The sequence below is a fragment of the Charadrius vociferus genome, unplaced genomic scaffold, assembly GCF_000708025.1.
Source record: "Charadrius vociferus isolate BGI_N301 unplaced genomic scaffold, ASM70802v2 scaffold179, whole genome shotgun sequence".
Taxonomy (NCBI): Eukaryota; Metazoa; Chordata; class Aves; order Charadriiformes; family Charadriidae; genus Charadrius; species Charadrius vociferus.
In genome coordinates, this window is record NW_009650072.1 from 1,686,495 (window position 1) to 1,712,025 (window position 25,531).

General features: G+C 39.2%; 1 protein-coding gene across 1 annotated transcript in view; it reads left to right on the top strand.

Moving 5' to 3' along the window:
- The window catches only part of KCNQ1 (potassium voltage-gated channel, KQT-like subfamily, member 1), a 363,965-nt gene that overhangs the window by 233,093 nt on the left and 105,341 nt on the right, over positions 1-25,531 (top strand). Inside the window, exons 12-14 of the mRNA XM_009892035.1 lie at positions 16,884-16,959; positions 24,035-24,129; positions 24,820-24,866. Of these exons, the coding sequence (XP_009890337.1) occupies positions 16,884-16,959; positions 24,035-24,129; positions 24,820-24,866 (218 nt within the window). The remainder of the gene's footprint in view (positions 1-16,883; positions 16,960-24,034; positions 24,130-24,819; positions 24,867-25,531) is intronic.

The window sequence follows — 25,531 nt, forward strand, 5'->3', positions numbered from 1 at the left end:
ATAAACTGCCCACAGGACGAGCTGCAATCACAGCTCCACAGAGCTGTTTGCCATCAGACACTGGGCCTGGCTTCAAAATGTCATTGCCAAGTCCCTGACCTCTGAAATGCACAACAGAGTCACCGTGTCGTGCATGTGGTCCCCACGCATTTTCTGCCCATGGGGAGCTGGCGGTGCCTGGCTCTGCCTTTTTGCGTAAGCCAGCAAACAAACATTGATTTTTTTAATTTTTTTTAACAGCTTCCCATTATGGCACTACAGGGTGGAGTCTCCGCCTATAGTCACCTACTCCATTACCAAAAATCGTTTGTGATTTGTCTGGTTTGGGTTGAATTTTAAGCAGTTTATGGGCTTGATTTTCCTTGCGTTCTGACCAGGCTCATATTTAAAACATGTCACATGATGTGGCATTAACTCTTTTGATAACATAGTAGTTGCTTATTATAGGAGATTTAATAGGATTTTCAAGTGGAATTCAGGATACATGAATTGTTCATGAGCAAGTCTCCATGAAAATTAATACCAACTCAGAAACGCTGGGAGAAAAGACAACTTTAATTTTCTTTCAGTATTTGTTCTTCTGTATTTTAGAAGCCTTGCAAAAGTTGAGTAATAAATATATGTAGAGGAAGAGAAAGGGTGGGAAATCTTCCATGCACTTCCACTTTTGAATGTAGAAAAGCCTAGATCCTCATGATTGCCTATTTGCACAAATACCTGGGCTATTGCTCAGGCTGTAGTTAAGGTCCCAGTAGGTTAATCCAGGGAGAGTATGCTCTTATCAACTGGAAGTAGAGGAAAATAATATGATACAAAGGGCATATGAGGGGGAAGAGCAAATATAGCCTCAAAGCCTGGTTTAGCTGAAACTGCATCATCCACAATACACTTGGCTTGCTTTCTCTTTCTATACAAGTCAGGGAGGAAAGCGGTGTTAAACCATTTGATGGACTCAATAAGGCCCTGTCTACTCCCATGCTTTTCAGCATCGTTTCAAAATTCCCAATTGTTTTGCAGTCCCCAAAGTGAGCAGAGCTGTAATAATAAAGACTGAAATGAAAGGCCTGAATAATGTAAACTCTCAGGTCAACTCTCCGCTCTTCATTTGACGTTGGCATCATACATTAGCACCTTCGGTGCTATTAAAACCTCTGTGATGCACTAGAACACAATGAGGTGAAATTTGTTTTAGTGTTCCTACGTATGCTTAGCCTTAGCCTGCTTTTCTCTCTGCTCTTGGCCTGTGCAGAACTCATAGATATAGAGGCATATACAAAGTGTAAAAGTAGCTGGTAGATTTTCCCCACTTTCTCAGAAGATTTTCAGTGAGGAATCACTGCTGATGACTATTGAAAGTCTTCTTGTTAATCATTATTTTGACTTCTCATCACCATCTCAGTACCTTCTCGATTCTGGTATTTTCAAAATCAAAATTTACTCCTTTTCTCTCCAGTTCTTATCTGCAACTTGCATTAACTTACTTGCCTTGTATTCAGTGAATACTTTCATATACATATATTACTATGTATGTTAGCTTATTTAAATGGGTCTTTTTGTGAAATAACCATTCAAAGCTGGAAATAATTTATGGTCTTGTACTACCAGTGTATCTGTAAAGTGCTTACTAGGAAGTGCTAGTGTTTGGTAAGTCCTTTTTCCTCAGAAAAAAAAAACTGGTCTGGGATCTCACAGAAGTTTGAATGAACACATTTCTGCTTGGTTTTAGGGCATCCCCATCATTAGTTTAACACAGAACGCACAGTTGCAAAACTAATAGCTACACTGAAAGCCTAATTTTTCTATGTTTCTGTTTAGCGTGTGTGCTCCTCAAAATAAGGGGTATATTCTCTGAGCTGTGTTCCATTGTGAAGAGATGCCATGCAGCCAAAGAGTAAGGAGAAATAGAAAAAAGTTATATTGCAGTTTTGTTTGGTACATAGGTGGCAAGGGAGGAAGTATGAAAACGTGGCTGCATGATTATTGAGTGATCACACAGAGCAAAGATATTAATGAAATTTGATAGCTAGAGTCACAGCAAGGCTATGAAGGGCTGTGAAAATCATAGAATCATAGACTTTTAGGTTCCCTGCATGGGCAGGGATACCTTCCACTAGACCAGGTTGCCCCATCTAACCTGGTCTTGAACACTTCCAAGGATGGGGCATCCGCTACTTCTCTGGGCAACCTGTCTCACCACACTCCTAGTGAAGAATTTCTTCCTGATACCTAATCCAAATCTACCCTCCTCCAGTTTGAAGTCATTACTCCTTGTCCTATCACTCCATGCCCTTGTAAAAAGTCCCTCTCCAGCTTTCTTGTCGGCCCCCTTGTTGGCAGCCAGCATGCATTGCCCAGTCATGTGAGATAAGTAACTTATGACTGATACAACAGAGAGGAAGAACCACAGGACAGATGCAGAAAACATAAAGGAAAGGGGAGAAAAGGTAATTGGAAAGTGTAGGAAAGTAAGAGGAGCAGAGAGGGGCCAAGAACGTGAAGGAAGGTGGCTGGAGAAAAGAGTTGGCTCACAGTGGCATGGAGGGAAAAGAGAAGATGAGGGCCTGACGCTCTTAAATAAGACTGTCAGGATTGCTTATCTAATGAAATCAGTGGGACTGTGACTTGAACCAGCTGAGGGTTTGGCTAATTGCTTCTGATTCTCTCTCTTTGCAGGTAAAACATTTGGGGGGGAATATATATATGTGTATAGCATGAGTCAGCAATGTGCAATTGCAGCCCAGAAGGCCAACCGTATCCTGGGCTGCATCAAAAGAACTGTGGCCAGCAGGTCAAGGGAGGTGGGTTTGCCCCTCTACTTCACTCTCATGAGACCCCACCTGGAGTACTGCGTCCAGCTCTGGAGTCCTCAACATAGGAAAGACATGGACCTGCTGGAGCGTGTCCAGAGGAGAGCCACGAGGATGATCTGAGGGCTAGAGCACCTCTCCTATGAGGAGAGGCTGAAAGAGTTGGGGCTGTTCAGCCTGCAGAAGAGAAGGCCCCGGGGAGATCTTATTGTGGCCTTCCAGTACCTAAAGGGGGCCTACAGGAGAGCTGGGGAAGGACTTTTTACTAGGGCATGTAGTGACAGGACAAGGGAGGAAGAAGGTAAACTAGAAGACGGCAGGTTTAGATTAAACATTAGGAAGAAGTTTTTCACTTTGAGGGTGGTAAGGCACTGGAACAGGCTGCCCAGAGAGGTTGTTGAGGCCCCATCCCTGGAGGTGTTCAAGGCCAGGCTGGATGTGGCTTTGGGCAACCTGGTCTAGTGGGAGATGTCCCTGCCCATGGCAGGGAGGTTGGAACTCGATGATCTTTAAGGTCCTTTCCAACCTAAACCATTCTATGATTCTATGATTCTATGTCTTATCTCACACCCCAAAAAAAGTAAATTATCACAGTAATTCACAATACCACAGACAAGCAAGATATCTCCCACTTTCCTAAGTAACATTTGCCATGTGTTTTGTGGTATGATATACAATATTAATCTTGAGGTGGGAATCTCCAGATTCTCAGACAGGTATAACACAAATGGTGGCAATGCTGAGCCCTCCTTAATTCCACTACTAGTATGTTCCCTCAAATGACTGTCTGTCCAGGTCTGTAGTCACTCGTCTGGACATTGGTAGGTAGTTTTCATTTCTATTTAGCTCTGTGCCAAGAGAACGCTGCCAAGCTCTGCCAAGAGAAACGTATGGTCGTATTAGTTCTTTGGATGCTGGATTCCTTGTCTGTATTGATAACACTGAAGAAAAGATTCCTAGAGTAAATAGAGCCCAGCTAAAACTGGCCAGGATCAAGAGATTCCTATCCGCTGCGCTGAGTGTAGTTGAGCTGATGCTCAACCCTTCTCAAGGAAATGTTGCTTTGCAGAATTGCGTGTTGCAAAACTGTAAAGTTATGAAGTGGGATGATATTTTTAAGAAAGTACTTGACTAAAACATTCTGTAAACATAATGGCGTATTTAAACAATGATATAGGAATATTATGCGAAATATTTTTTCTATGTAACAGGACTTAAGTTGAAAGGTACAACAGGCTTGTTAACAGTTTCTGAATTGAGAGAGAGAAACTAATTAAAACACATGCTGTTTTCCATATCTAACTTACTAGAGAATAACTCTGGGCCAAAAAATATGTTGTTGAGCTGTGCTTGTGCTTTGAAGCCACAGAAAGAAATGGAGTTCACATACCAGAGTATTTAGTCCCAGCCAGTTTCTGTCTCCAGCATATCAGCTCATAAAATTTCTCCTGTCTTTTTGCAATAGTAATAACACAGCATATTCTTTAACTATTTGATAGAAAAGGAGAACTCCGATGTTTCAGGTCAGATTATCCACACAAAAGATGCAAACCTAGTTAGTAAGTGTGTATCTAGAATTCTCGTAAATTTATAATCTATATTTGCTCTCCTAGAAGTTTTCGCGCATGTACAAATTTTTCAAGTCTCTACTGATCCCTCGATATGCTAAGCAAGTGTGTAAGTTCAGCCGCATGTTCTCCCCTTGACTTCAATACGGCGATTTGTGCACATCAGGTCCTACACCGGCTTTGGTGAGATGAGGAGCTTCAGAGCAATTCAGTACCTTTAAGCAGGAGCTTTTGCACAGTATGTGCTTTAAAGAAGGGTTTATCTAGCTAGCTATTTTGAACACATAATTCAGTAAATGTGATCCAGTCCATATTTTTAGTGGCTCTCAAGCTGCAAAGTGCCTCTTCATACTCAGAATTTGCACATCTGGTTACTTATGGAACAGGTCAGATTGTCACAATTGTTTAGGTACCTCATGAGATTTTTCAGAACTGTGTATGCCAACGTGATTAGATGGGCTGATAGGCATGTTTGGAAATCCCAGTGGGCACATCTCTAAGTGGCTGTATACAAATATGAGCTTGGGTTCACAAGAGACAAAGATAAGATCTTGATCTGAGCATCTGCAGGACTAAAGTGAAGCAAGGGACGTTGTATTTGAAATTGGACTATGGCTTTCAAAACTTGTAGCGATGATAGGATGAAGGTAAAGCAGCTGAGGGTCTAATCTTAAATTTTCAACAAAATATGAGTTTGTGGAAAAGTCAGTCTTTGGTTTGAAACAATTTCCCCAAAAAGGTCGTGGTGACTGTTCCGGTTACTGAGATTTGCCAACACATGATTTGACTTACCAAATGTTGGCCATAAGAGAATGGTGTTAATAACATAAATTCTCTCTTGCACTCACTGTTTTCCCCAACTCTTTCTTTGCAAGTACAGTTATATAAAGCAGTTTTAGCAAGCTATTTTAAAAAAGGACTCAGATATTTTTAAGGTTGTCTCTCTGATTATTGCAGCACAAAATTTTAGCCATGAGTGCATTTTTTTGGATGCTCCTACAACATTCCCTGTAGCTAAGACTGAATTCATTTTCATGCTGTGTTTTTCTAATGTTCTCAGGTAGCTACTTCTTCACTTGAAAATGATTCAGCTGCCCATCATAGCCACTTTGGAGACATTTTTCCTATGAATTGCAGCCTTTTCAGTGAAGTACAGAAACACCCTAGCTTTTCATCAGGAAACATGGACAAAATTACCACTTCACTGAGCTGCAGCCAATAAAGGGACAGAGGGTGGATTAACCTGGGCAAATATTGTGTGTGCAGATGAGTGACGTTGCAGCAACCTTAAAATTCTCTCTCCTTTTCTCCTTTCAACTGTCCTGGGTTGGTTGCTTTAGGATTTGCTCTAAAATATTACATTGGTGTAGAGATTTAACGTGCCGTATCATCATACTTCAGTTCAATCCGAGCAAGTTGCTATTTATAATCATACCGTTGTGTCACGTATGTGAGTGAATTTCTGGAAGTACTGGAACTCTGATCCTGACAAAGTCTATGCTTCTTGGCAATTCTGATATTCCAATCAATTCCTTTACACTGTGGTTTTTTATTTAAAAAAGAAGAAAAGAAAAAAAGGCTGCATCTTAGGATTCAAGTTTGAACCCAGGGTTTGGGGTTTTTTTGTCCAGTGAGCCATAAGAAAGGCTAAAGTGACAGGGAAATGGCTGGGGATCTTAAAAGACAATAAATAAATGCTCTTTATAATCTTAATGCTCTTACATATTTCTGAAGAGAAATTACTGCTAATGTGTTAGTATTAGTTCTCCTGTTCCCTGATTAAGGAGTTTATAACCTCATGGTGAGACGACAGGCTGCTAGTTACTTTTTTCCCAGTGAAATATAGCCTGATATTCAAAACCAGAGGCCTGTGTTTGCCAGGTCTTGCTCTATAAGAGAGATCCTAATCTCAACAAGATAAACTGCTTAAATAAAAGTTGATGAAAGAACAGTCCGAATAGTGGATTATGCTCCAACTGGTTTACAGTGCTTTGCTTTAGGACAATTCTGTGCTTGTGTCCTTAGGGAAGTCAGTCGAAGAGCTGAAGTTTTTGGTGTTTACAGAATTGTATTCATCTTGATTTTTACCAAGTTAATTTCTGTTCAGTACTTGCGTATTCATTTTCATTTCGTACGGGGAAGAAATTATGGGGAAAGGGTTAAGAGCGTGCTTGCTCTTCATCTGTTTTAAATCCATAAATGTGAGCCCCTGTGCTGTTTCTAGGTTTCAGATTACGCTCTGTGATTTATAGGAAAAGGCTGTTCTGCACAAGTTGAAATCCCATGTGTTTCTCCACCATTGTAAAATAACAAATCCTTGAGAATGCTTCCAGTTGCAAAAATTGCAGTTTTGAACTACATTTGTAACTGCTTTTTTTTCCGAAGTGATGGCCTTGGCACGGGAAATGAAGTCCCCTTGTCCTAATGCTTTCTGTTCAAGGTTTGCCATGCTTTTCATTGCAGCTTGCACAAACTGTAGCAACATCCTTATGTTTGTAGTCTTCTACCACTTTATTTTTGGAGGCTACACCCACTAAAAAGTGCAGCTGTGAGCAGACACTTATATCATTCGGTGTAAGTTCCATCCAGAGCCCCTACAGAGATGGCAGGCCAGAAGCCACGGTGACCTAACAGTCCAGCAGCTTCCAGACCCTGCTAGTGTCTCATGGTGTAAATCAGCGCGGAATTTGGCTTCATGTTTTTCAGTTGATTTCTATGGCAATGATGGGGTATTTTTTGATCTGGTATGATTTCAGAATATAATGCTTAGAAACAGCTTCACAGCGGTGACATCCATCTTCTCTTTTTTGTTATTAAATGGTAGGAGAATTTGCCAGTCATCTCTGTAAGTGGAAAATGTTAGGATTTCTGAAATAGTATTATCACTGATTTGGGGAAGGTAAATATTGCTATTCAGGCCAATGGCCTTTTCCTTTCAGATATTTTTTCCTGCTGTAATTCCTGTCACTGCAACGGGAGTCCTGCTTTATCTTGTCAGTCACAACTGTGTGATGACTTTTGTTTCTGTTGAACAGCTGAGATGCTCTCTTCATTTACCTCCTTTGCCTTGGCAGAATAGCCTGAACTTGTGAGGGTGTATGAGTGAATCTAATATCTTGCCTATGATTGGTTTTACAAAGAAAAAAGAACTTTTTTGTACCTATCCACCATTATTTAAAAATACACATATTACTGAGGTGAGGGGAAAAAAACGAAAGAGCTTCTGGCGAAAGTCATTGTGTGAGGTTAAATCAGTGGCAATGCAATATTGGTTTGACCTTCCATGTATCCCCTATGAACTGCTTCAGTAGCTGACCTAATAAAAGCTTATTTCTTTTGTCTCAAATGAAAAGGTTAAATGGGGTTTTATTAGTAGTATTACATGATAAGTCTTAATTAAGATGTGGGATACAGCATCTATTAAATTAGCATGTTAAAGTATTATCTAGAGCGGAAACAAATAATTGACAATTCTTAATGAGCTGCTCATAATTTTGATGCTTTTACATCTCGTACTTGGCATTAGATAGTTTTGTGTACAGGTTGTATCTGATATGTGCTCCGGGCAATGCAATTTAAGCCAAATAGAAAAGCCAAAATCAGCCTTAACTTTGCAGTGGTCTTATAACTCCCTATGACGAATACACGAAAGGGCTACCGTGTAGTGTTAACAGCTTGTTGAGCATAATGAAGTAGTGTAACATCAGCCAGTTTAATATTCAAAGTTTACTGTAAGTTTAATAAGCCAACAGTAAAGAGGCAAGTAACCATAGGCAATATGGTTGTTTCTTCCTAGTATCACTGATTGTAGCCCAGCATATCCTTGTATAATTCAGAGCCATGAGTGACAAGCTCTGCAAAAAATATTTTTTAATCTGAAAAGATTGCTCTTAACCAGATGCTGCAAAATAATAATATCCGTGGCTTTCTGTGGGCACTGAACTACAGTTCCATTGTGTTCTGTCTTCACCTTCTTTAGAAAAGGAGTTTAATGTGTCAGACTGTCTGTAAGACAATGCCATACATTATTATTTACTTATCTGTGATCTCATTTGTGTCTAGTTACTTTCAAATTGCTTGGCCTTGAAACCGTGTAAAAAAGCGACTGCCTTCTGACGCAACACGATACAGGGAGTGAAGAGCTGAATAAAGAGTCATTGTGATTTGATATGGGTATCAATATCAACTGGTATTTTATACTGATATCACCAAAGTTGGAGAACAACAGCCAATTCGCACAAAATGGGAACTGTTTTTTATGTTTGTCCTGCTTTCTCTACAGGGTATTTCAGTCCCTTCCGAAAATAATTTTGTCTTCCTATTTTTCCCCCCTTGTCCTTTGTGCAATTCTTCATACCCTGGCAACAGACAGAATTGGAAAAACAGAATTGTAAAAACACCTAAGGCGATTTAGGATGTAAAAGAAATCTCATGCTCTTGCCTGATTTCAACACAAACTTTTATAGTAAGGGTTATGTTCTTAGCTAGTATCATTGTGGGCAGACTACGAAGGAAATTTCTGATGCTATATCTGTTTGCCCCAACACACTGTTAGTGCTGAAAATGTGTGCATGATCTTATTCTAGCTACAGCAATTTGTCTTGGTTCTAGTTGTACTATGTGTTGGACCGTTTCCCTCAAGAGACGGTGAACAAATTTGGGCGTTGCACTCCAGAATCCTATGCTGTTTCGATAGTCTGGATCCTTTTCTGTTTAGGTGGAAACTAATTTTTGGTTTGTTTGTCAGGATGTGCTGGGGAATAGAGGGACAACTGGGGATGGAGCAGAGAGTCAGCGTGCTTGAAAACTTTACTCTTAATGGTGTGCTTATCTTCCTTATTCTGTGTCCAGTCTCCCAGCATCACATGAATGCTTTGCAGAAAGCTCTTCTTGAAAATTTGGTTTTAAAATGATCCGCCTTGTGTTACAACAATATAGTCTTTGTGCAGTATAGATATTAGAGTGTTTGTACTTTGGGTGAGTTATGAAGCCAAGCCCCTTGTAAGACTTGTGTTCCCTATCAGAAAAACAGCTGCCAAAAACTTTTGTGCTTTGTGCCATCTCTTGCTGATCCACATGGCACTGATTATTTTTACCTGTGTTAACTCCAGGTCAGGAGAGCAACGGTTCTTTCCCTTCTCAGGCCTGCAGTTAAATATTCATTTCAGATTACTTTGATATGAGCATCTATTAAAGGGCTAGACTGATGAGCTGCATTTTTCAGAGTCGCTCTGAGTCTCAAATTGCTATTAGTGCCTGAAACAAGTCAAGTCACTTGAGCTTGTTTTCCCCTTTCCATATGAACCCCCACCTCCTGCTTCCCCGCTGCCCCTTGGACACCTCTCGCAGGTCACTGGTGAAGAGCTCGAGATTCTTCCTGACCTGCCAAATGTGGCTGATCAGGTTTCCCACCAGCTGCGCAAAGGCTCCCAAATCTGGAGCAAATCCCCAGTGCTGTGCTGAAGGCAGCGCGTGTGCCCTTCTCCAGCTGTACACCAGTGTTACATCTCTGCTGAGATGCAGCTGAGAGCTGGGGAGATCACGTCCTGCTCCGAGTTGTGGTTGCTGAGCTGCACGCCCCATGGGGAGGCTGCATCGTTCTGACGGCTCCCCCCATTTATATATCATGCTCCAATGGCATGATTATGAAAAACCTACACATTTTTTTCCTTTTTAAACATTTCTTATAATAGTAGGCTATTTTTGTCATTAACTGAAGATATTAAAACATCAAAATCCACCAAAGGCAATGTTATTTTTTAAACTTGTTCTTTTTTGCACGTCTCTTAAAAATCCAGAAACCGAGCTCAACCAGGCTATCTGTGGAGAAAAGAGGATTGCTATAACTCCGTGAAAGGATTTCTGAGTTAAGCCCATGACTTTTGAGAAGGGAGACATGAAAGCTGCTGTAAAATAAAACACAAATCCATTAAAAGATGACTGTGGATTTAAAATTACATATTTTAAATTAAAAAAAAAAAAAGACCAACTACAGTTAGCTTAGAGAATACATAGTGGGGGGAGGAGCTTACAAATGTTAATTCAGCTTAAGCTGATTCCCCTGGGGCTATGTTCACATTCAGTAAATAATAACCGAGATGTTTACTGGCTGAAGGGTTCACCAGAAGAGTGAATTTGACATTACCCTTACAGACTGTTCTTGCAAAGCAATTTTTTAGGTTAGAATCACTAATCCTATGGGAATTCAACCCCCGCATTCCCCTAGGTAAGGAACAGAAATTGCATTATGAGACACGTGCATTTAAGTCAAAGCAGGTCGTATTTCTAAAATTAAACACTCAAAATGTACTATTCTGTAGAAATTATTAATCAAATGTCTTCATAGAAATCATTTGCTGCTGACATTGAATTATTCAGTGCTTAGATAAACAAATGCATTTGATGAAATCTTACCTGTTCATGACCAATTTGAAAGCACAAATAAGAGTTTAGTAGATGTAGATCTTTCGTAACCAGATTACTTGTTCTCCGATAATTACTAGAATGCCTTTGACTGCTAAGACCAAAGAAGTTTTAAAAATCTAGCTTACCTGCTATTTGTGATTCTCCTTGTTCTACGTTATTATTTCTGTATTCCTATTGCATTTAAACCTGTGAAGATGCTGGAGGTGAGGACTGTGGGGGTTAGCTGAATTCATTTCATTTGGCTCGTCACTAGTTTCTAACTTTACTTTCACGAATGGACGGGAAGCCCAGAGGGCAAGGTCTAGTAAAGGATGTTTGTCTATTAGAAATAAATGCATTCATACATTGAAAATGTTATGGGAGCATTTGTGTAAACACTAAGCTCTGCTGAAGCCCATTTAATATCCCTTCAGTTTTGTAACTGGTTTGCTCTTCAAGTGTTGTCATACTTTTCTAACACTTCTGGGCAGCTTTTACTGGTTTGTCCTTAAGATGTTTTTCGTGAATCATTTATGGGCCAGAATATATTTTGAAAGCCCCTGATAAACGTATCATAATGATGGCAAACAACAGTTGCCAAGCTCTGTCAAGAAATGAAAGGAAAAGCTGGGCAGCCCACATTATTTGAAACAATCAGTGATTCTGATTTTGTTCCTGGGTATGGTGATTAAGCATTTCCTATCACAGAATACACAGCAATGCAACCTAATCCCTTCCAATTTCTCGCATCTAAAATGTTGCCCAGTACGGAGGGACTCCCATCGACTGTAATGGGCAGGGAATGACAGAATGTGTGAAAAGACAAGAATAACCTTGAGCCACAGCAAATTCTATACCACAAGTGCCTGGAGGACTAACGATGAAAGATTTCATTAGACTTAAATGCACTAATGAAATGGCTTAATGTAGTTACTCCGAATCTCATCCACCAGATTCTCTGACAAGGAATGCTTTTCAGTGCCTGAATGGAAAAAATATTTCAGTTCACATGCACAACATATTATTAAAATCTGATGTGTTAAAGATAAAGTTCAAGTCTAAATAATGATTAGTGCCAAGAGCTTCAGGCCAACCGACTTCAGCCTTCTTTCTAATACTTTAGTTCTGTCCTAAGTCAGAAATTTAAGATGACTGCAGAGAATTTAAATATGTTTGAAAACTGAGCTTGACTTCAAATCAGTGTTAGGTTTACTATGAAATGGGCATTTTGTGAAAGATATTATAAATCTATGTCTCTCTCCTACTGAGTTTTCGTTCTTGCTAAACTCATTCTGAATAGACAGTGTTGACTTTTTAACTCCGATAATATCAGTGTCTATGTACGTTGAGCGGTCTGTGCCAGACATTATGGTCCTGATAATAAAATGTTCTACAAATGAACAGAAAGGCAAGTGTTACAAATAGCAAATTAGCAGCACCTTTGCTCTGTCTTGTTGCTTTAGTATTTCTGTTAACACTAAACCGGTATGTAGAACACCTTCCTGAGATGAAAAGGGCAACAAACTTTTAACGGCATTACTAAGGATTTGATACAAAATTCAGCAGCTTTGTAAGGACAATAAATATTTCTAATTAGTACTTATTTTTCCTTTCTTGTTCTTTAATGAAAGAAAAAACAAACCCCAACCCTGTGTATTTCAGAATAGGTATTAATCTTGTAAGACTTCATTTAAAAAAAAAAAAAAGGTTTTCTTTTTCTTGAAACGTAAAACATGCAAACCGTGCAACTACTTACTTCCTTTTTTGTAAAGCCCCTTGGTTTTTGTAACCAAAAATCTTAGCCTTGGTCCCAGAAAGTGTTCTTCTGGGGTGGCCCTGCAGATCTCCTTGCAGGAAGGAGGCAGGCGGGTGTTGGCTGAAGCCGGTGACATTCACTGTGGCTGTCGGTGAGTGCTGGACTGGGGAATGAGCCACACCTTGGGAAACCCCTAATGAATAATACGGCAGTTAAATGTACAAATGGCTCTATTACAATAGTTTCAGGCATTTGTAAATGTATAACAACTTTCCAACGAAATGAGAACGGCTGTAAAATTACCTGAAGTTCTTCAACATGCTTGTTTTCCAAATTACGTGAAATTCCAGTCCAGATTTCTGACAGACTAATGAAGAGATCAGGTTTCTTCCAAATTACTTGTTGTAGGTTAAGTATCCTAACAACAAAAGGAGGCAGGAAAAACTAAGGATTTCTAGTCATTTTATTCTGTCAGGCTTTCTTTTGTAATGTGGGTGCTCAATCCATCGTATTTTGTTGCTGGGTTTTTTTAATCCTCGTTTCTTATGCTTTGAGGAGTGCCTGCATCCGCAACAAATTACTTTTCTAGGGCACAAATAAATAAACCTAGTTTATACCTACAAATAATTTAGGTTTGTATGAATCTATTGATCCTATTACCACCAGGGTAGTTTCCTGTTGTTGATGAGTTGTTATATCCTCCTTCACCCTTCTGGATCATTCCTATGGGTTCTGGCGATGTTATGGCTTCATTGGCGGCTTCAGGACCTAATTCTATGAGTTTAAGTCCATGGGAAACGTCACGTAGTATGTGCTGTGTTCAAGGTGATCTTGATGTCCTGTTTATATAGAGAAAGAAAATTACTGGTAACCAGTGAAACCTATTGGCAGTTTTTCTTTGAAAAGATGCAGGCTGAGATGTTGTCTAGTATTGGAAGCAGTAATCTTTATCTTGATTTTGTGGACATACAAACTACTTCAGTTTATTTTTGAAGGTAATATGCTGATGGTTATTGGTGATTGGCAAGTCCTTTTGGATGTCGGTTATCATGAGATTAATGGGTATGGCGAGGGTGAGGCTTAAAGCTTGATGAATGATCAGGAGAGGGAAATAGCTTCATTAACAAAAGGGTAAAACCCTTGTCTGCTGACCCTCCTGCTAATGCACTTATCAAACAAGCTTTCTCCCAAAGTTAGGCAAAACCAAATGTGTGAAAACGAGGGATTTCTATTCCAAGAGAGCTTATCTCTCACAGCTACACTGAAAGTGGTGGGCTCTCCGGAGTATCCCGGTAGTCCCTAAAAACCCCTTCCACGGGGGCTGAGGGAGGACAACCCTGCCATCGGAGACTGGCTCTGCATGGCAGTACTTCTCCAAAGGGCATCTCCCGCTGGCTGCGGGGATGCGTGCACAGCGAAGGCATGCTGCCGCTGTCTGTGAGCAACGCTCAGATGATGTCATTTGCCGCCACACTCCTTAAAAAAAAAAACCACCAAACAATGTTTTCATGAACCTCTTGCTCTGAGGGCGGTAATGTATGAGTGGCTATCTGGCACCTAAGCATGCTGTATGTCCCCTGAGGTTGCAGACAGCCATTCTGTAACCAGAATTCAGAGATGTCACAAGTGGCTGAACAAACAAATATCACCAGTTAATGGTTAAGCTCTCAATTTACTAAAGCATTTGTTACCAGTTTGCGAAAGAGATCAAACAACCGTGAATCATAACCTTGGCTACTAATTAAATCCTTTATTCCCTTCCCTCATCGCAGAAGCATTTAATCTTGGAGAATCAGGACAGCCTGTTGTGCAGAATTAGATTGTACAGCATAAGCAGGAACAAGCTTACTGTAAGGTTTCCTACTGGAGCTGGAAGTGGGAAGGAATAAACCGAGAATATTAACTTTCCCTCCTGGCGTGGAAGTTCATGTTAGCACAGAACAATGACTGATGTAAAATAGCTGCATTGGAAAATCGTTTTGGTGGTATAATTTTGTTATTTCGTCGAATGGTGAATATAATTTTTATTATCCAGCTGTCTTGCTTATAGATGTGCCTCGTCATTTGGATAGAGAATGAGGGATTTGGTGTGCTTTACTAGTGACCGTCTGTCCCAAAGAAAAATATTTTACTCGGAAATAATGGACTGTGAAGAACACCCCAGAGGAAATGAGGCATAAACCAAAATACTACAAGCAGTTTTATTGCAATTGAAATTTATTTCTATTTGTCATAAGTTGGGTTTGTGTGCATCTGTGTGTACGATGTATAGCTGCATGGCAGTTACACTTTCACACCTTTGATATTTAACAGCAAATTAGGCAGCGTTTGTCTTTTTGGCTCCCGTCTCTGTGAAGCAGAGCTTTAAAAACTCCGAACATATTATTGCTTTGGGTTTTGGGGAAGTCATCCTTGTCCCTAGCAGCGGAGCGATGCAGCAAGGGCTCACAGAACAGGGATACCACGAAATGGCATTAGACTAACTCCGTTCACCGGGACTCGATCCAAACAGGCAGCCATCCCAGTTAGGAGGAGCCAATTTCCATTTTTATAACATGAACCATGATCTTGCAGTCAGACCTGCGGGAGCAGGGACCTGGAGAGACTCTGTCTGAGACACCTCAGTAAGGTGTTAAGAGGGAAGGACTTTCCTGTAGAGATCCAACTGCAGATGCACAGATCGGTGCATAAGTGTTGAGGCACAGTCGCTTTATATAAATGCACTTACAGTCTTAGCAATCTCTAGACCTGTGGGGAAAAGCTGTCCATTATTACTTTGAAAAGCAACCATATTTTACACTGTAACCAAAGAAAGTAATCTTTTCTGTCATTGCTGAATCGGAACAATTTCTGTAACAGAAAGAAACCACCTGAGAACAGTATCTACAAGTAGAAAGTGAGAACTTTTTTTGGTTCTGTTTTTGGCTTCGCAGAAAGCTATTTTCCCACTAAAAATGTGAGTTTTCAGAAAGGGAACACTCCGGCTACACTTGCCAGAGGACAGACACCCACCCTTTGCACATGCAGAACTTCTGTTTGCTGGGGGAAATTTGTCCTGAGGAGATGCATAAATACTCACTAAATTTCCAGGTTATATTTAACTGGAGAGGCTTGGGTGATACCATGCTATAGCATTCCAAACACCCAAAACTGTACAGAACTTCAATATGGCTTTTCCATCCCATAGTGAGTATGAATGCTGCCAGGTTCAGTACAGACAGAAAGCACTGCCTAATGACATCTCAATCTGCCGGGCTATCGGTATTACTAATAATAATTTTATAAAGATAAAACATCTGGAATATCTAACTTTGCTTTTACTGCTGCTTCCCCAAAGCTATCACCAGAAGTCTGTTTGGGATGAGAGATAGAAATACTAGATGTTCATGCATTTAAAAAGGAAATAACGATTGTGCAATAATGTCATTCAAGCACATCTTGATAAAAGTAATAGAATGAACAAGTAGAATAAATCGTGGGCACAGCTTAAATGTTTGATTTGGTATTTTAATGTTAAGAAAAAAACATCATTTTGGCAGGCTTTGAAAAATTTAAAGTATCTGTTGCTCTTAATGAACTGTTTAAAAAATAATGTCAGATACTATGAAAATCTGTTATTTTAAAGCACAAAGAACAAATTATTATTTTTTAATTCTGTTTTCAGTTCCTATGCATGTGCGTGAAGAGCGAGATATATTTGTTTAAAGACCTTTCAGATTATTTTGTCTTTATATGCACTTACAGTTCAGTTTTGGGATACATGTGTATGTAGATGTTGCATCCAGCTACCACAAGATCATTTTGATTGTTTAGCAGTGAACGGGTCAAAAATCTTAAAAGTGTTTTTTTTAAATAATTTTTGAAAAACAAATTCATGTAAGTGAAGAAATATATTGTACAGGACTTAAGAAACAAAAAACAAAAATCCCACAACACAAAGAAACCACAAAAAAAAACAAAGCTGGATTTCTAGAGTGACCATGTATAAAAACTGTGCATGGCTGAATATGCAGAAACTTTATAGCAGGTTGGGGTTTTTTTGATGGAAATGAAACTGGGAAAGATGGGTGGAGGTTTGCTTAGACATAGGAGGAGGTTTTGTGGACACCTCTTTTTACTGAGAAATGTATGCAAACCGAGCATAGGTCAGATAAAGTCCTGGATTTTTATAGCCTTCTTGAAAGGTGGGGAAGATCAACATAATAGTGTGTTGTGCTCCCAGGCTGAATCACAACTACTTACATTACACATTCGCATGTTAGTGAAGCATTTACTGCAGACTGTTACATTTATTGTCTGGATGGAGATGCTCTTTCACCCCACTCACCTACCTCGTTTTTCCCACAGGCTGCGAGAACACCACCGTGCTGCAATTAAGGTGATTCGTAGGATGCAGTATTTTGTGGCAAAGAAAAAGTTTCAGGTGAGTTGTGAAGAAAAAGCTCCTTTTCTAAATAAACCCTTTTATTCTCCAGATTCATTGGTTCTTTTGGAAACTTAGGAGAGACTAACACAATTCATTTCAGTAACCGTGAGCTACACCCACTATTCTCTTCCTCCTTCAATAGCGTGGTTGTTTAGCAGCAGGTTAGTCAACTGTGGATGCACTGGAAATAAGCTAAACTCCTGAAATGCAGTCTGAATTAAAATGTTATTTTCTGCTAATGGACTTGACCCTTAACCCTCTGTTATCATTGTCTCTCTCTCGCAGTGCAAACATTCTCATATGTCTCCATTAATTCTGAGCTGTATGTTACTGTCATGCTGAGTCAGTAGGATTAGAGATTAAAATACTACCTCAGCCTCGTTTCTGTCTGTTACTCAATGATAATGAAGTCCAGATAAGAAACCAGGGTGGAAATTTGTTAGCATATTGGAAGGTTTCTCCTTCCTTTTCCCTTCTCCCCTCTGCATAGGTAGGAGACGACCTTCCCGGTTTGTGATATATCAGTTCTCTTTACTGCTCTGCCCTTCACTGACATACGTTTCCTGTGTGCCACTTCTCTTGCTATGATATTGTGACACCGTAAGCACTTAACAGTAGCTAATTAACCTCGTTGCCTGGTCTGAATAAAAAATTCTGACTGCAAACTTTCTAAGAATGTGGTTTCTAAATCAATTTCATTAATCCAGTAAAAACACTTGTCAACAGCCTTCAGCTTGATTTAAACCAGGTGAATATTATACATATATATGTAAGAAATATATATTACTTTACTTAAAATTAATTAATAAGGGACAGTCTCCGGATAACAGGCTTCACAACTGAAAATGCAAAGAAAGAGAGGGACTTAACTGCCCACATCCGTTTTCATATATGACCTCGCCATTACTGCTTACAATAGGCTAAAAAGCTTTTCCGCCCTTAACCTAGACCCCCCCCCAAAAAAAAGGGAGGGTGTCTTTTTTCCTTCAAATCTGAAGGGCACAAAGTTAGGATCAAAATGATGATGCTGATGGCAACTAACAGGGCAAGGGAGCATTGTTTCTGTAAGGCCATGCTTGCTGCTGCTTCAAAACCGTGATTCTGATTTCTTCGTCGATGTTTAGGAGCAGTGCCTGAATTCTTTAGCAATTTCCTCCTTGAAATTCTTTGATTTTTACTAATAATTTTACTTTAATTTTACTAAAATTAATGAGCTACTTTATGGCTAAGTTTGCCTGAGCTTTGCAGAAATTTGTTTCAGTTATGTATAACGTATTCAGACTGTCGCCATTTTAGGCTGAAATCTCCCATGTCTGGGGTTTTCTTGGAGTGGGCGCTTTCAGAAAGTTTCTGCTAGCTCATTTTGCCTGTTATTTTTATTGGACTAAAATGAAGAAAGGTACAATGTCTGGGCTACTTGAAAATAATTTTTACAGTAATTTTGTCGAGAAGCTCCTTAACACTTGCTGGCCAGCACTTGTAACTTGGCAAGGGATGTGGCCCATTCCAGTGATGTGTCCACTGCTGTTCTGTGAAAAACTGCCTACATGTGGGCAGTTCCATTAAACTTTAATTTATTCTCATTCTAAAACCTGATTGTGATCCTTTGCTCTGTGGTAATTACTGAATCATTGCTCTCATAAATTTCGATCATAAAATATTTGCCATGGTATTAACTCAACTGCTTAGAAACAAGAAATCTACACATTATATATCTACCTCCCAAGTGGTATTTGTCAAAAACAGATTTTGAAAATGCCTGAACACTGTGTGCAACATTATCCACCTGGCAAATAAACGAAACTCCCCTGCGGCAGATGATTTGATAGAAGCTGAAAAAGCATTTGACTGAATAGAATGGGACTATTCAGTTCATACTTAAAACTTGTTTGTACTCGGTATCCCGGTTGCTAATCTGGCTTCTCAGTTGTACTCTCACTTTCGCATCTGCAAAAGACCTGGTCCTGGCCATCTACAAAACCCCACAACAAGGTTGTCTCTCATCCTTCTTTAGTAGTCTTTCTTCTTCCTGAGCTATCAATATTAGCTGTTACTAAAGAAGTAAAAATGTCAGTTAGGCTGAAGTGAAATGTATCTCAAGTCACTCCTGCATACAAGTGATACGCTGCTGTTGGTCAGACGCAGAACGTCCCAATAGGAACATATCGGGGATATCTGATACTTCTCCATAATTTCTGAATACAAGGTTATGACGGAGTTTAAAAATTTGGAGAGCACCAGAGGTACAGTTTTCAAAAGCACCTAAGTAACTTAATGCACAAAGTCACCTTGAAATTCAAGCCACAAGGTGCTTTTGAAAATCTCTCCTGTAATTAAGAGATAATCACTGTCATTATTCTTTCCTCAAAAGTATGTTGTAAATCTGTTTTGTTCTATTGTATGCACATAAAATAGTTGTAAGAAATTAAAATGTTTAAACATGTGCCAAGTAATGACTATACAGTTTCTAATAACCAGTCCAATGCAATATCTAAAATGAAGGTGAAGCACAAGATGCATTTTAAGAATTGATCTTTCAGCCTTTAAGAGGTCTGCATAGCTTTTCTTTTTTCTGGTAGATATTTGCAGTCTAAGCTTTTTGTGTTTATGTGAAATGTATCTTCCTAAAAAAAAAATCAGGTTTGCTGGAGTTTTTTTCTATAACTATTGAAAAAAAAAAAAACCCAACAAGTTTCAGCTGAAGTCCATTGGGCTATTCATGCTTAAAATTAGCTGGAACATAAGTAATTGCAAGGCCAGCACTTAAAAGGAGTATTTTTTAGAGACGCCTCCGAAGCTTTTGAGGAGGGGAAGCATAGGAAGAAGGAGAGGAAGAGGAAAATTTTGCAAAATAGGTCCCAGCATGAACCCAGCATGGTTCTTAAACTATACCAGCTGTTTGCAGGATACACCTGTATGCCTAAATTTGCCTAGATACATTTTTTTAAGAGCTCGATTAATAACAGGGGGTGATGGTACCACAAGGACAAAAGTCAGTTAGAAAGAAGAGCCTTCCTGTTTAAAAAAAAAATAAATAAAATAAATAAAGAGAAGCTAAACAGGGAAACAAAGACATTACAAAGGACATGAAAAGCAGTTCTTTATGAAGCATCACTTTGGGCAACATTTCCTCTTTAAAAGAAGGGGAGAAATTTATGTTCTATTTTAAACTCCAGGTTTGAATATAGTCTATATGATGATGTCTGTGTAAGAACCCAGCGTAATATTATAAAGAATTAATATCCTTTTTTATGGGTGTGTTTAAGCTCTCGTAAAGTCTGTAGGACTGTTTCAAATTGTGTAGGTAAGATCATATCCTGGTAGTAGTCAGCACAAGTCCTGTGCATTAGTTAAGATGAATGGCTCATGGTTATGGAAGTATTCTGTATATTATAAGGAAAACAGTACTTAGAAATTCGTGATTTTCTAGGGTTTGTTCACCCCACCTACCAAAAATGCATTTCATATATTATTTATAAATCAGGTATCTTTGGCACAGTCTAACATTAAAACTGAATTTCGGAAAGAAAATCACCATATTTGGTTATTCCATTAGCTGGATTAATGAGTAAATAACCTTTGTCTTCCAATTAGGAAAGTTTCTAAATGTCTTAAGTCTTACACACATGGATACAACTGTGATATCTATCACAGATTCAGAGACCAGGGATTTGATCTGATTTCCCACTGTCATTTTGAAATGTTTTTTTTCTCTTTCCATGTAAATTCTTCCTGTTGAGTAAATCATTTTCCTTCTAAAATATGTTTTTACCTTGTGTTATGTTTTTCACCATGGCAAATATTCTATACATAGAATAAACTAAAAGTACAAGTTCCAGTTCCATTGATGACATGAGTAACCATTGCCTGGTTTGTTACAATTTCATTGGAAAATCTTGCATTTATAGTCTTATAATTCATCATCTTATGTAATTCATTTGTCATGGTATGAATCATGAATTGTGTGTGTAATCTTTTCTAATCTCCATACTGCGGTGTACCAAACAATGTAGTTCAGAGCGTCCTGTGCTTCAAAGGATGTTCTACCCATTTTATTTGGCTGTTATTTTGTTATATTTCCGAGAAATTCCCCTTGCACGGATTCCGCTCTCCCTTTCCCAGGCCTGCCTCCCTGTGCATGCAGTTACAAGGGAACAGCAATGGCCAGTGGTGCACTTTCAATATTTGGCATTGGCTTTTGCACCTTTTGCAAATTTTCATGTATGATGGGGGAAATTTTAACTCATTTATGAAGATTTTTTGCCATGAGTATTGGTTAATTAGTAGAGGGATGAAAGTAAAGAAGAGAAGTTAAGGAAAGCTGTGGGGCTGACTTCTACTTTTGTTTCTTCAATACTTATCCATTGCCTGCTGCAGGTTTTTTTTCCTTTTATACAACTAACATGTTATCAACATCAAGAGTATTTTCTCTTGAAAGATCAGCTTTCAATATGAAGTAATTACAGAATAATCGGTGCTGACTACTAAATACCCTATCCTACTCGGAAATTAAGGTTCATTCATAAATTCTATTTACTCCAGGTTTTCAGCTCTTGTTTTAAAGAGAAAGAAGCAGCCCAGTAAATGAAAAACAGGCAGGGAAATACCTACTCTTTCTACTGTCAGACATCTGCCGCAGAGTATGGGGATGGCAGGAGAAAGCTCTGCATCTATATTCTTACTGAACAGCTTTTCTGAACCTGGAGATTTCAAGCTGCTCTTGCAGATTTCTCTCTTGCTTATTTATAGTAAAAAAAAAAAAATAAATCCAAGAATTCATTTTTTTTATATATCATCATGTTTACAGTACTAGTCCATGGAAAGACTTATGGGTTTATGCCACTGTTGAATCATATTTCTTTCTTTGTGGATGTTAGTTATGATTTATGTGTGTGTAAGCAGCCAGGGTTCTTGGGAATTCTTCTGTGCACTCTTTGGTTAGATTGAAGCAATTCCCATTGCTGTTTAGCCTTCCACTAGAGGGTATCTCACATTCACCCAAGGTTTGCCGTTGGCTTTGGGGAATTTGGCAGACTAAAATATAATTTGTTTGATGAAGTGATATTATTAAAGTAATGATTCCTAAAATGTAAATTCCTAAATATAAAGTAATGATCCCTAAAATGTGGGAGCTACCTCCTGGGCAGGTGCAGGGGCCTCCACGAAGGTGCCACAGCATGGTTATTATATTGGCTCCCACTTTCCTTTGGCTTAAAAAAGAAGGTATTTGTAGCATGGAATTGAGGAAAACCTGCAGTGTGTGAAATAAGGTTAAGCAGTGCAGAGACATCTCCAGCTTTTGAAGTACAGATGACAAAATACTTCTGAGACCTCAAATGGGATACAAATCCTGATATGTTAGAAGCTACCACTGTAAACTTTTCCTTGTTCTCAAAAGATGCAAGAAAGGAAAAGTTGTAACTCAGTGTTACGAAGGTTTTCATCAAATCTTGAAAATTATCTACAGAGTATCTATAGACAGCATAATGAATTAGTCAGAAATAGAGACTCACAGAATGGTTTGGGTTGGAAGGGACCTCTTAAAGGTCATCTAGTCCGACCCCTCTGCAATGAGCAGGGACATCTTCAACTGGAGCAGGTTGCTCAGAGCTCCATCCAACCTGATGCTGACTGTTGGCAGGGGTGGGGCATCTACCACCTCTCTGGGCAACATCTTCCAGTGTTTCATGACCCTCATTGTAAAACATTTCCTCCTTACATGTCGTCTGATTCTACCCTCTTTCAGTTTAGAACCATTTCCCGCTGTCCTATTGCTACAGGCCCTACTAAAAAGTCTGTCCCCATCTTTCTTATAAGCCCCTTATAAGTACTGAAAAGCCACAATAAGGTCTTCCTGGAGCCTTCTCTTCTCCAGGCCGAACAATCTCAACTGTCTGAGCCTGTCCTCATAGGAAAGGTGTTCCATCCCTCTGATCATTTTTGAGGCCCTCCTCTGGACCAGATCCAACAGGTCCATGTCTTTCCTGCGCTGAGGGCTCCAGAGCTGGCTGCAGTACTCCAGGTGGGGTCTCACAAGAGCAGGGTGGAGGGGCAGAATCACCTCCCTTGACCTGCGGGCATATTGCTGGCGTATCATTTATGGTTACTGTATTGTTTGTCTGGTCTGATTAACGTCTTTGAGAAAAACTTTTCTACCAAATCCTAAGTTCAGGTGTTACTGTTCAGTCTAATGTGTGAAGTTTACAGCCTACTCTTCTCTTTTCCCCTCTCTTCTTTGTTGTTTTAGAGCTTCATTGCTGTTTCTCATATGTAGCGCTGGCACTGATTGGACTCTAGTTTCTAGATGTAGGATTATGATATTTTTAATTTGCCACTGCACTTTGACAAGTTCATCCACTTGGTTTCCAGTTAGTCTTGGTGTTTATTGGTTAAAATTACCATCTTTATCTTTAATACCACACAAAATTGTTGTTATTATTACTAATAGGTCAGCTAAGGCTTTCCCATGAATGAAGTGCAAATTATAGACACGGGGCTTTCTCTCTGGTCATTCCTTGCACCAATATTTTCACAGTATTTACCAGTAGATTTGAAAGCTCAGCCAGTCTTTCTGGAAGAGGAAATCAGTCATGCACCTTCAGCCAGGACTCTTCTCTAACCTTCCCAGGATGAGAGCTGAACTGAGAACTCCAGCTGTCTTGCTGCTGACTGAGAATAAGGTCTTGCATGTGTGAAAGATGTCTTTACTGTTCGGTGGCCGAGGAGTTTGAACCTTATTTCCAGAAGAAAATAGAGTGACCACAAACTTCTGAGCAAAGTGCCAGATAGACTTTTCCCACCACAAGTTCTTTTGGCGTCAAGTTTGGTGGATAATCTCTTGCAAGGCATGTAGACCCGCAGTATCAAAAAGGTGGATGAAATCGGAACTGTTGTAATTATTCCACAAAAAAATTTGTGATCATGGCAACAATCAAGATATCTCAAATGTTCACACAGTGTTAAAAGGGGTTAAAAGAACTTACTGCTTACTCTTGAAAAAAATCTACGTTACCATAGACGATTCCTACATCCTTGTGGCTTAAAGGCATGTTTGTTTTTTTTAATTTTACAGCAAGCTAGAAAGCCCTATGATGTCCGAGACGTTATTGAGCAGTATTCACAGGGCCACCTCAACCTGATGGTGCGAATCAAGGAATTACAGAGGAGGTATGTCAATAAAGTTCAGTATCTGTATCTGTAAACACCAGCAGAGGGATGTTTGTAAATAAATCAGTGATTGGGGCCGGGGGTCAAAAACTTGACAGGGTTACAGGTGCCATATTGGTAGGACTGATCAAAGTTATGGAAATGGCATTCAAGTAAAGTTTTCTTTTCACACAGGAAGGAAAAAGCAAAAAGCTTAAAAATCTGACCATCAGGACTTACAATTTTCATTATACTTCCATGTATTGCCTCAGTCCCTGCTAGCTTTGACTCTACACTGTAATCCCTATGTGTTAGGGGCTGTATTATACATACAGAGTGAAATACTGGTGCCTGCTCTGGTAGAATTGCACTTCAGAGCAATGAGATGGCAGATAGATGCAACAAGTAAGCTGCAGAAGAACAAGGAAAAGAGGAAACGATGCTGTTTATGTGGGAAAGCAATGGGCATGGTAAAACTTCACAGTGGTTAAAGAAGCTAAAGACCAACCTAAGTCCAATCCCATTTTGTTATTATTTTTGTAAAATCAAGCTATTCTTAGCCCAAAGCAACTGCTTCACTTATAGTACAAACCAGAACTGTTTGAACTTCACTTCGGTTGTTTGTGAAGAGACCTCCCTGCTCCAGCTAGAGAAAGCGAAGATGCTGGTTCAGGCTCATAAAAAATAAAAATCATTCTTTTTGTTTTACAGGTTGGACCAATCCATAGGGAAGCCGTCTCTTTTCATCTCCGTGTCAGGTAAGTTAATATAAAGGATGTGTCTAAAGTCAATCTGATGAAGATATAATTAATGGAAAATGCTTGTTAAAATACTTTTTATTTTGTTGCCAAATTTTTAAACAGTGCCAACCACTTGTGGTCTGAAGTTTAGGCATCCACGACAATACTTAGTCATCAACACCTTTAAAATAGGGTTGTTCGTATTTAGATAGTCAAAGCACCTACTTTCACAGAGGTTTTCAAAATGTTGGCTCTGTTGTCTCTGGGACTCACCATATTTTGAATAAAATGATGTGCTATGATTACAGAGTTCCTGTGAAATCAGTAATATTCACATAGAGCTTTGATAGCTTTGAAAAGGGACTGGGAAAGGAGCACAAAGTATTAAGTTTGTTTGCAACAAGTCTGGCTAATGAAAACTCTCTATTAATGTCATTTTCAAACTCATGTTTCTATATAATTTATAGAGGAAAAAAGATAAAATACTATCAAATTCAAGTTTGCTGTAGAGTCCTTTGTATAGTGGCAGATTGTTTTTAAATGGCAATTGAAACATTAACTAAATTGGGAAAAGTTTTGTTCTCCCAGATTAAAGCTTAAAACTGAGGTTGAAAGTGCCTTAAACTTAAGGGCTATTAAAAGCCATGGCGTGGGCTAATGCTATAAAAAGAAACAAAAAGCTG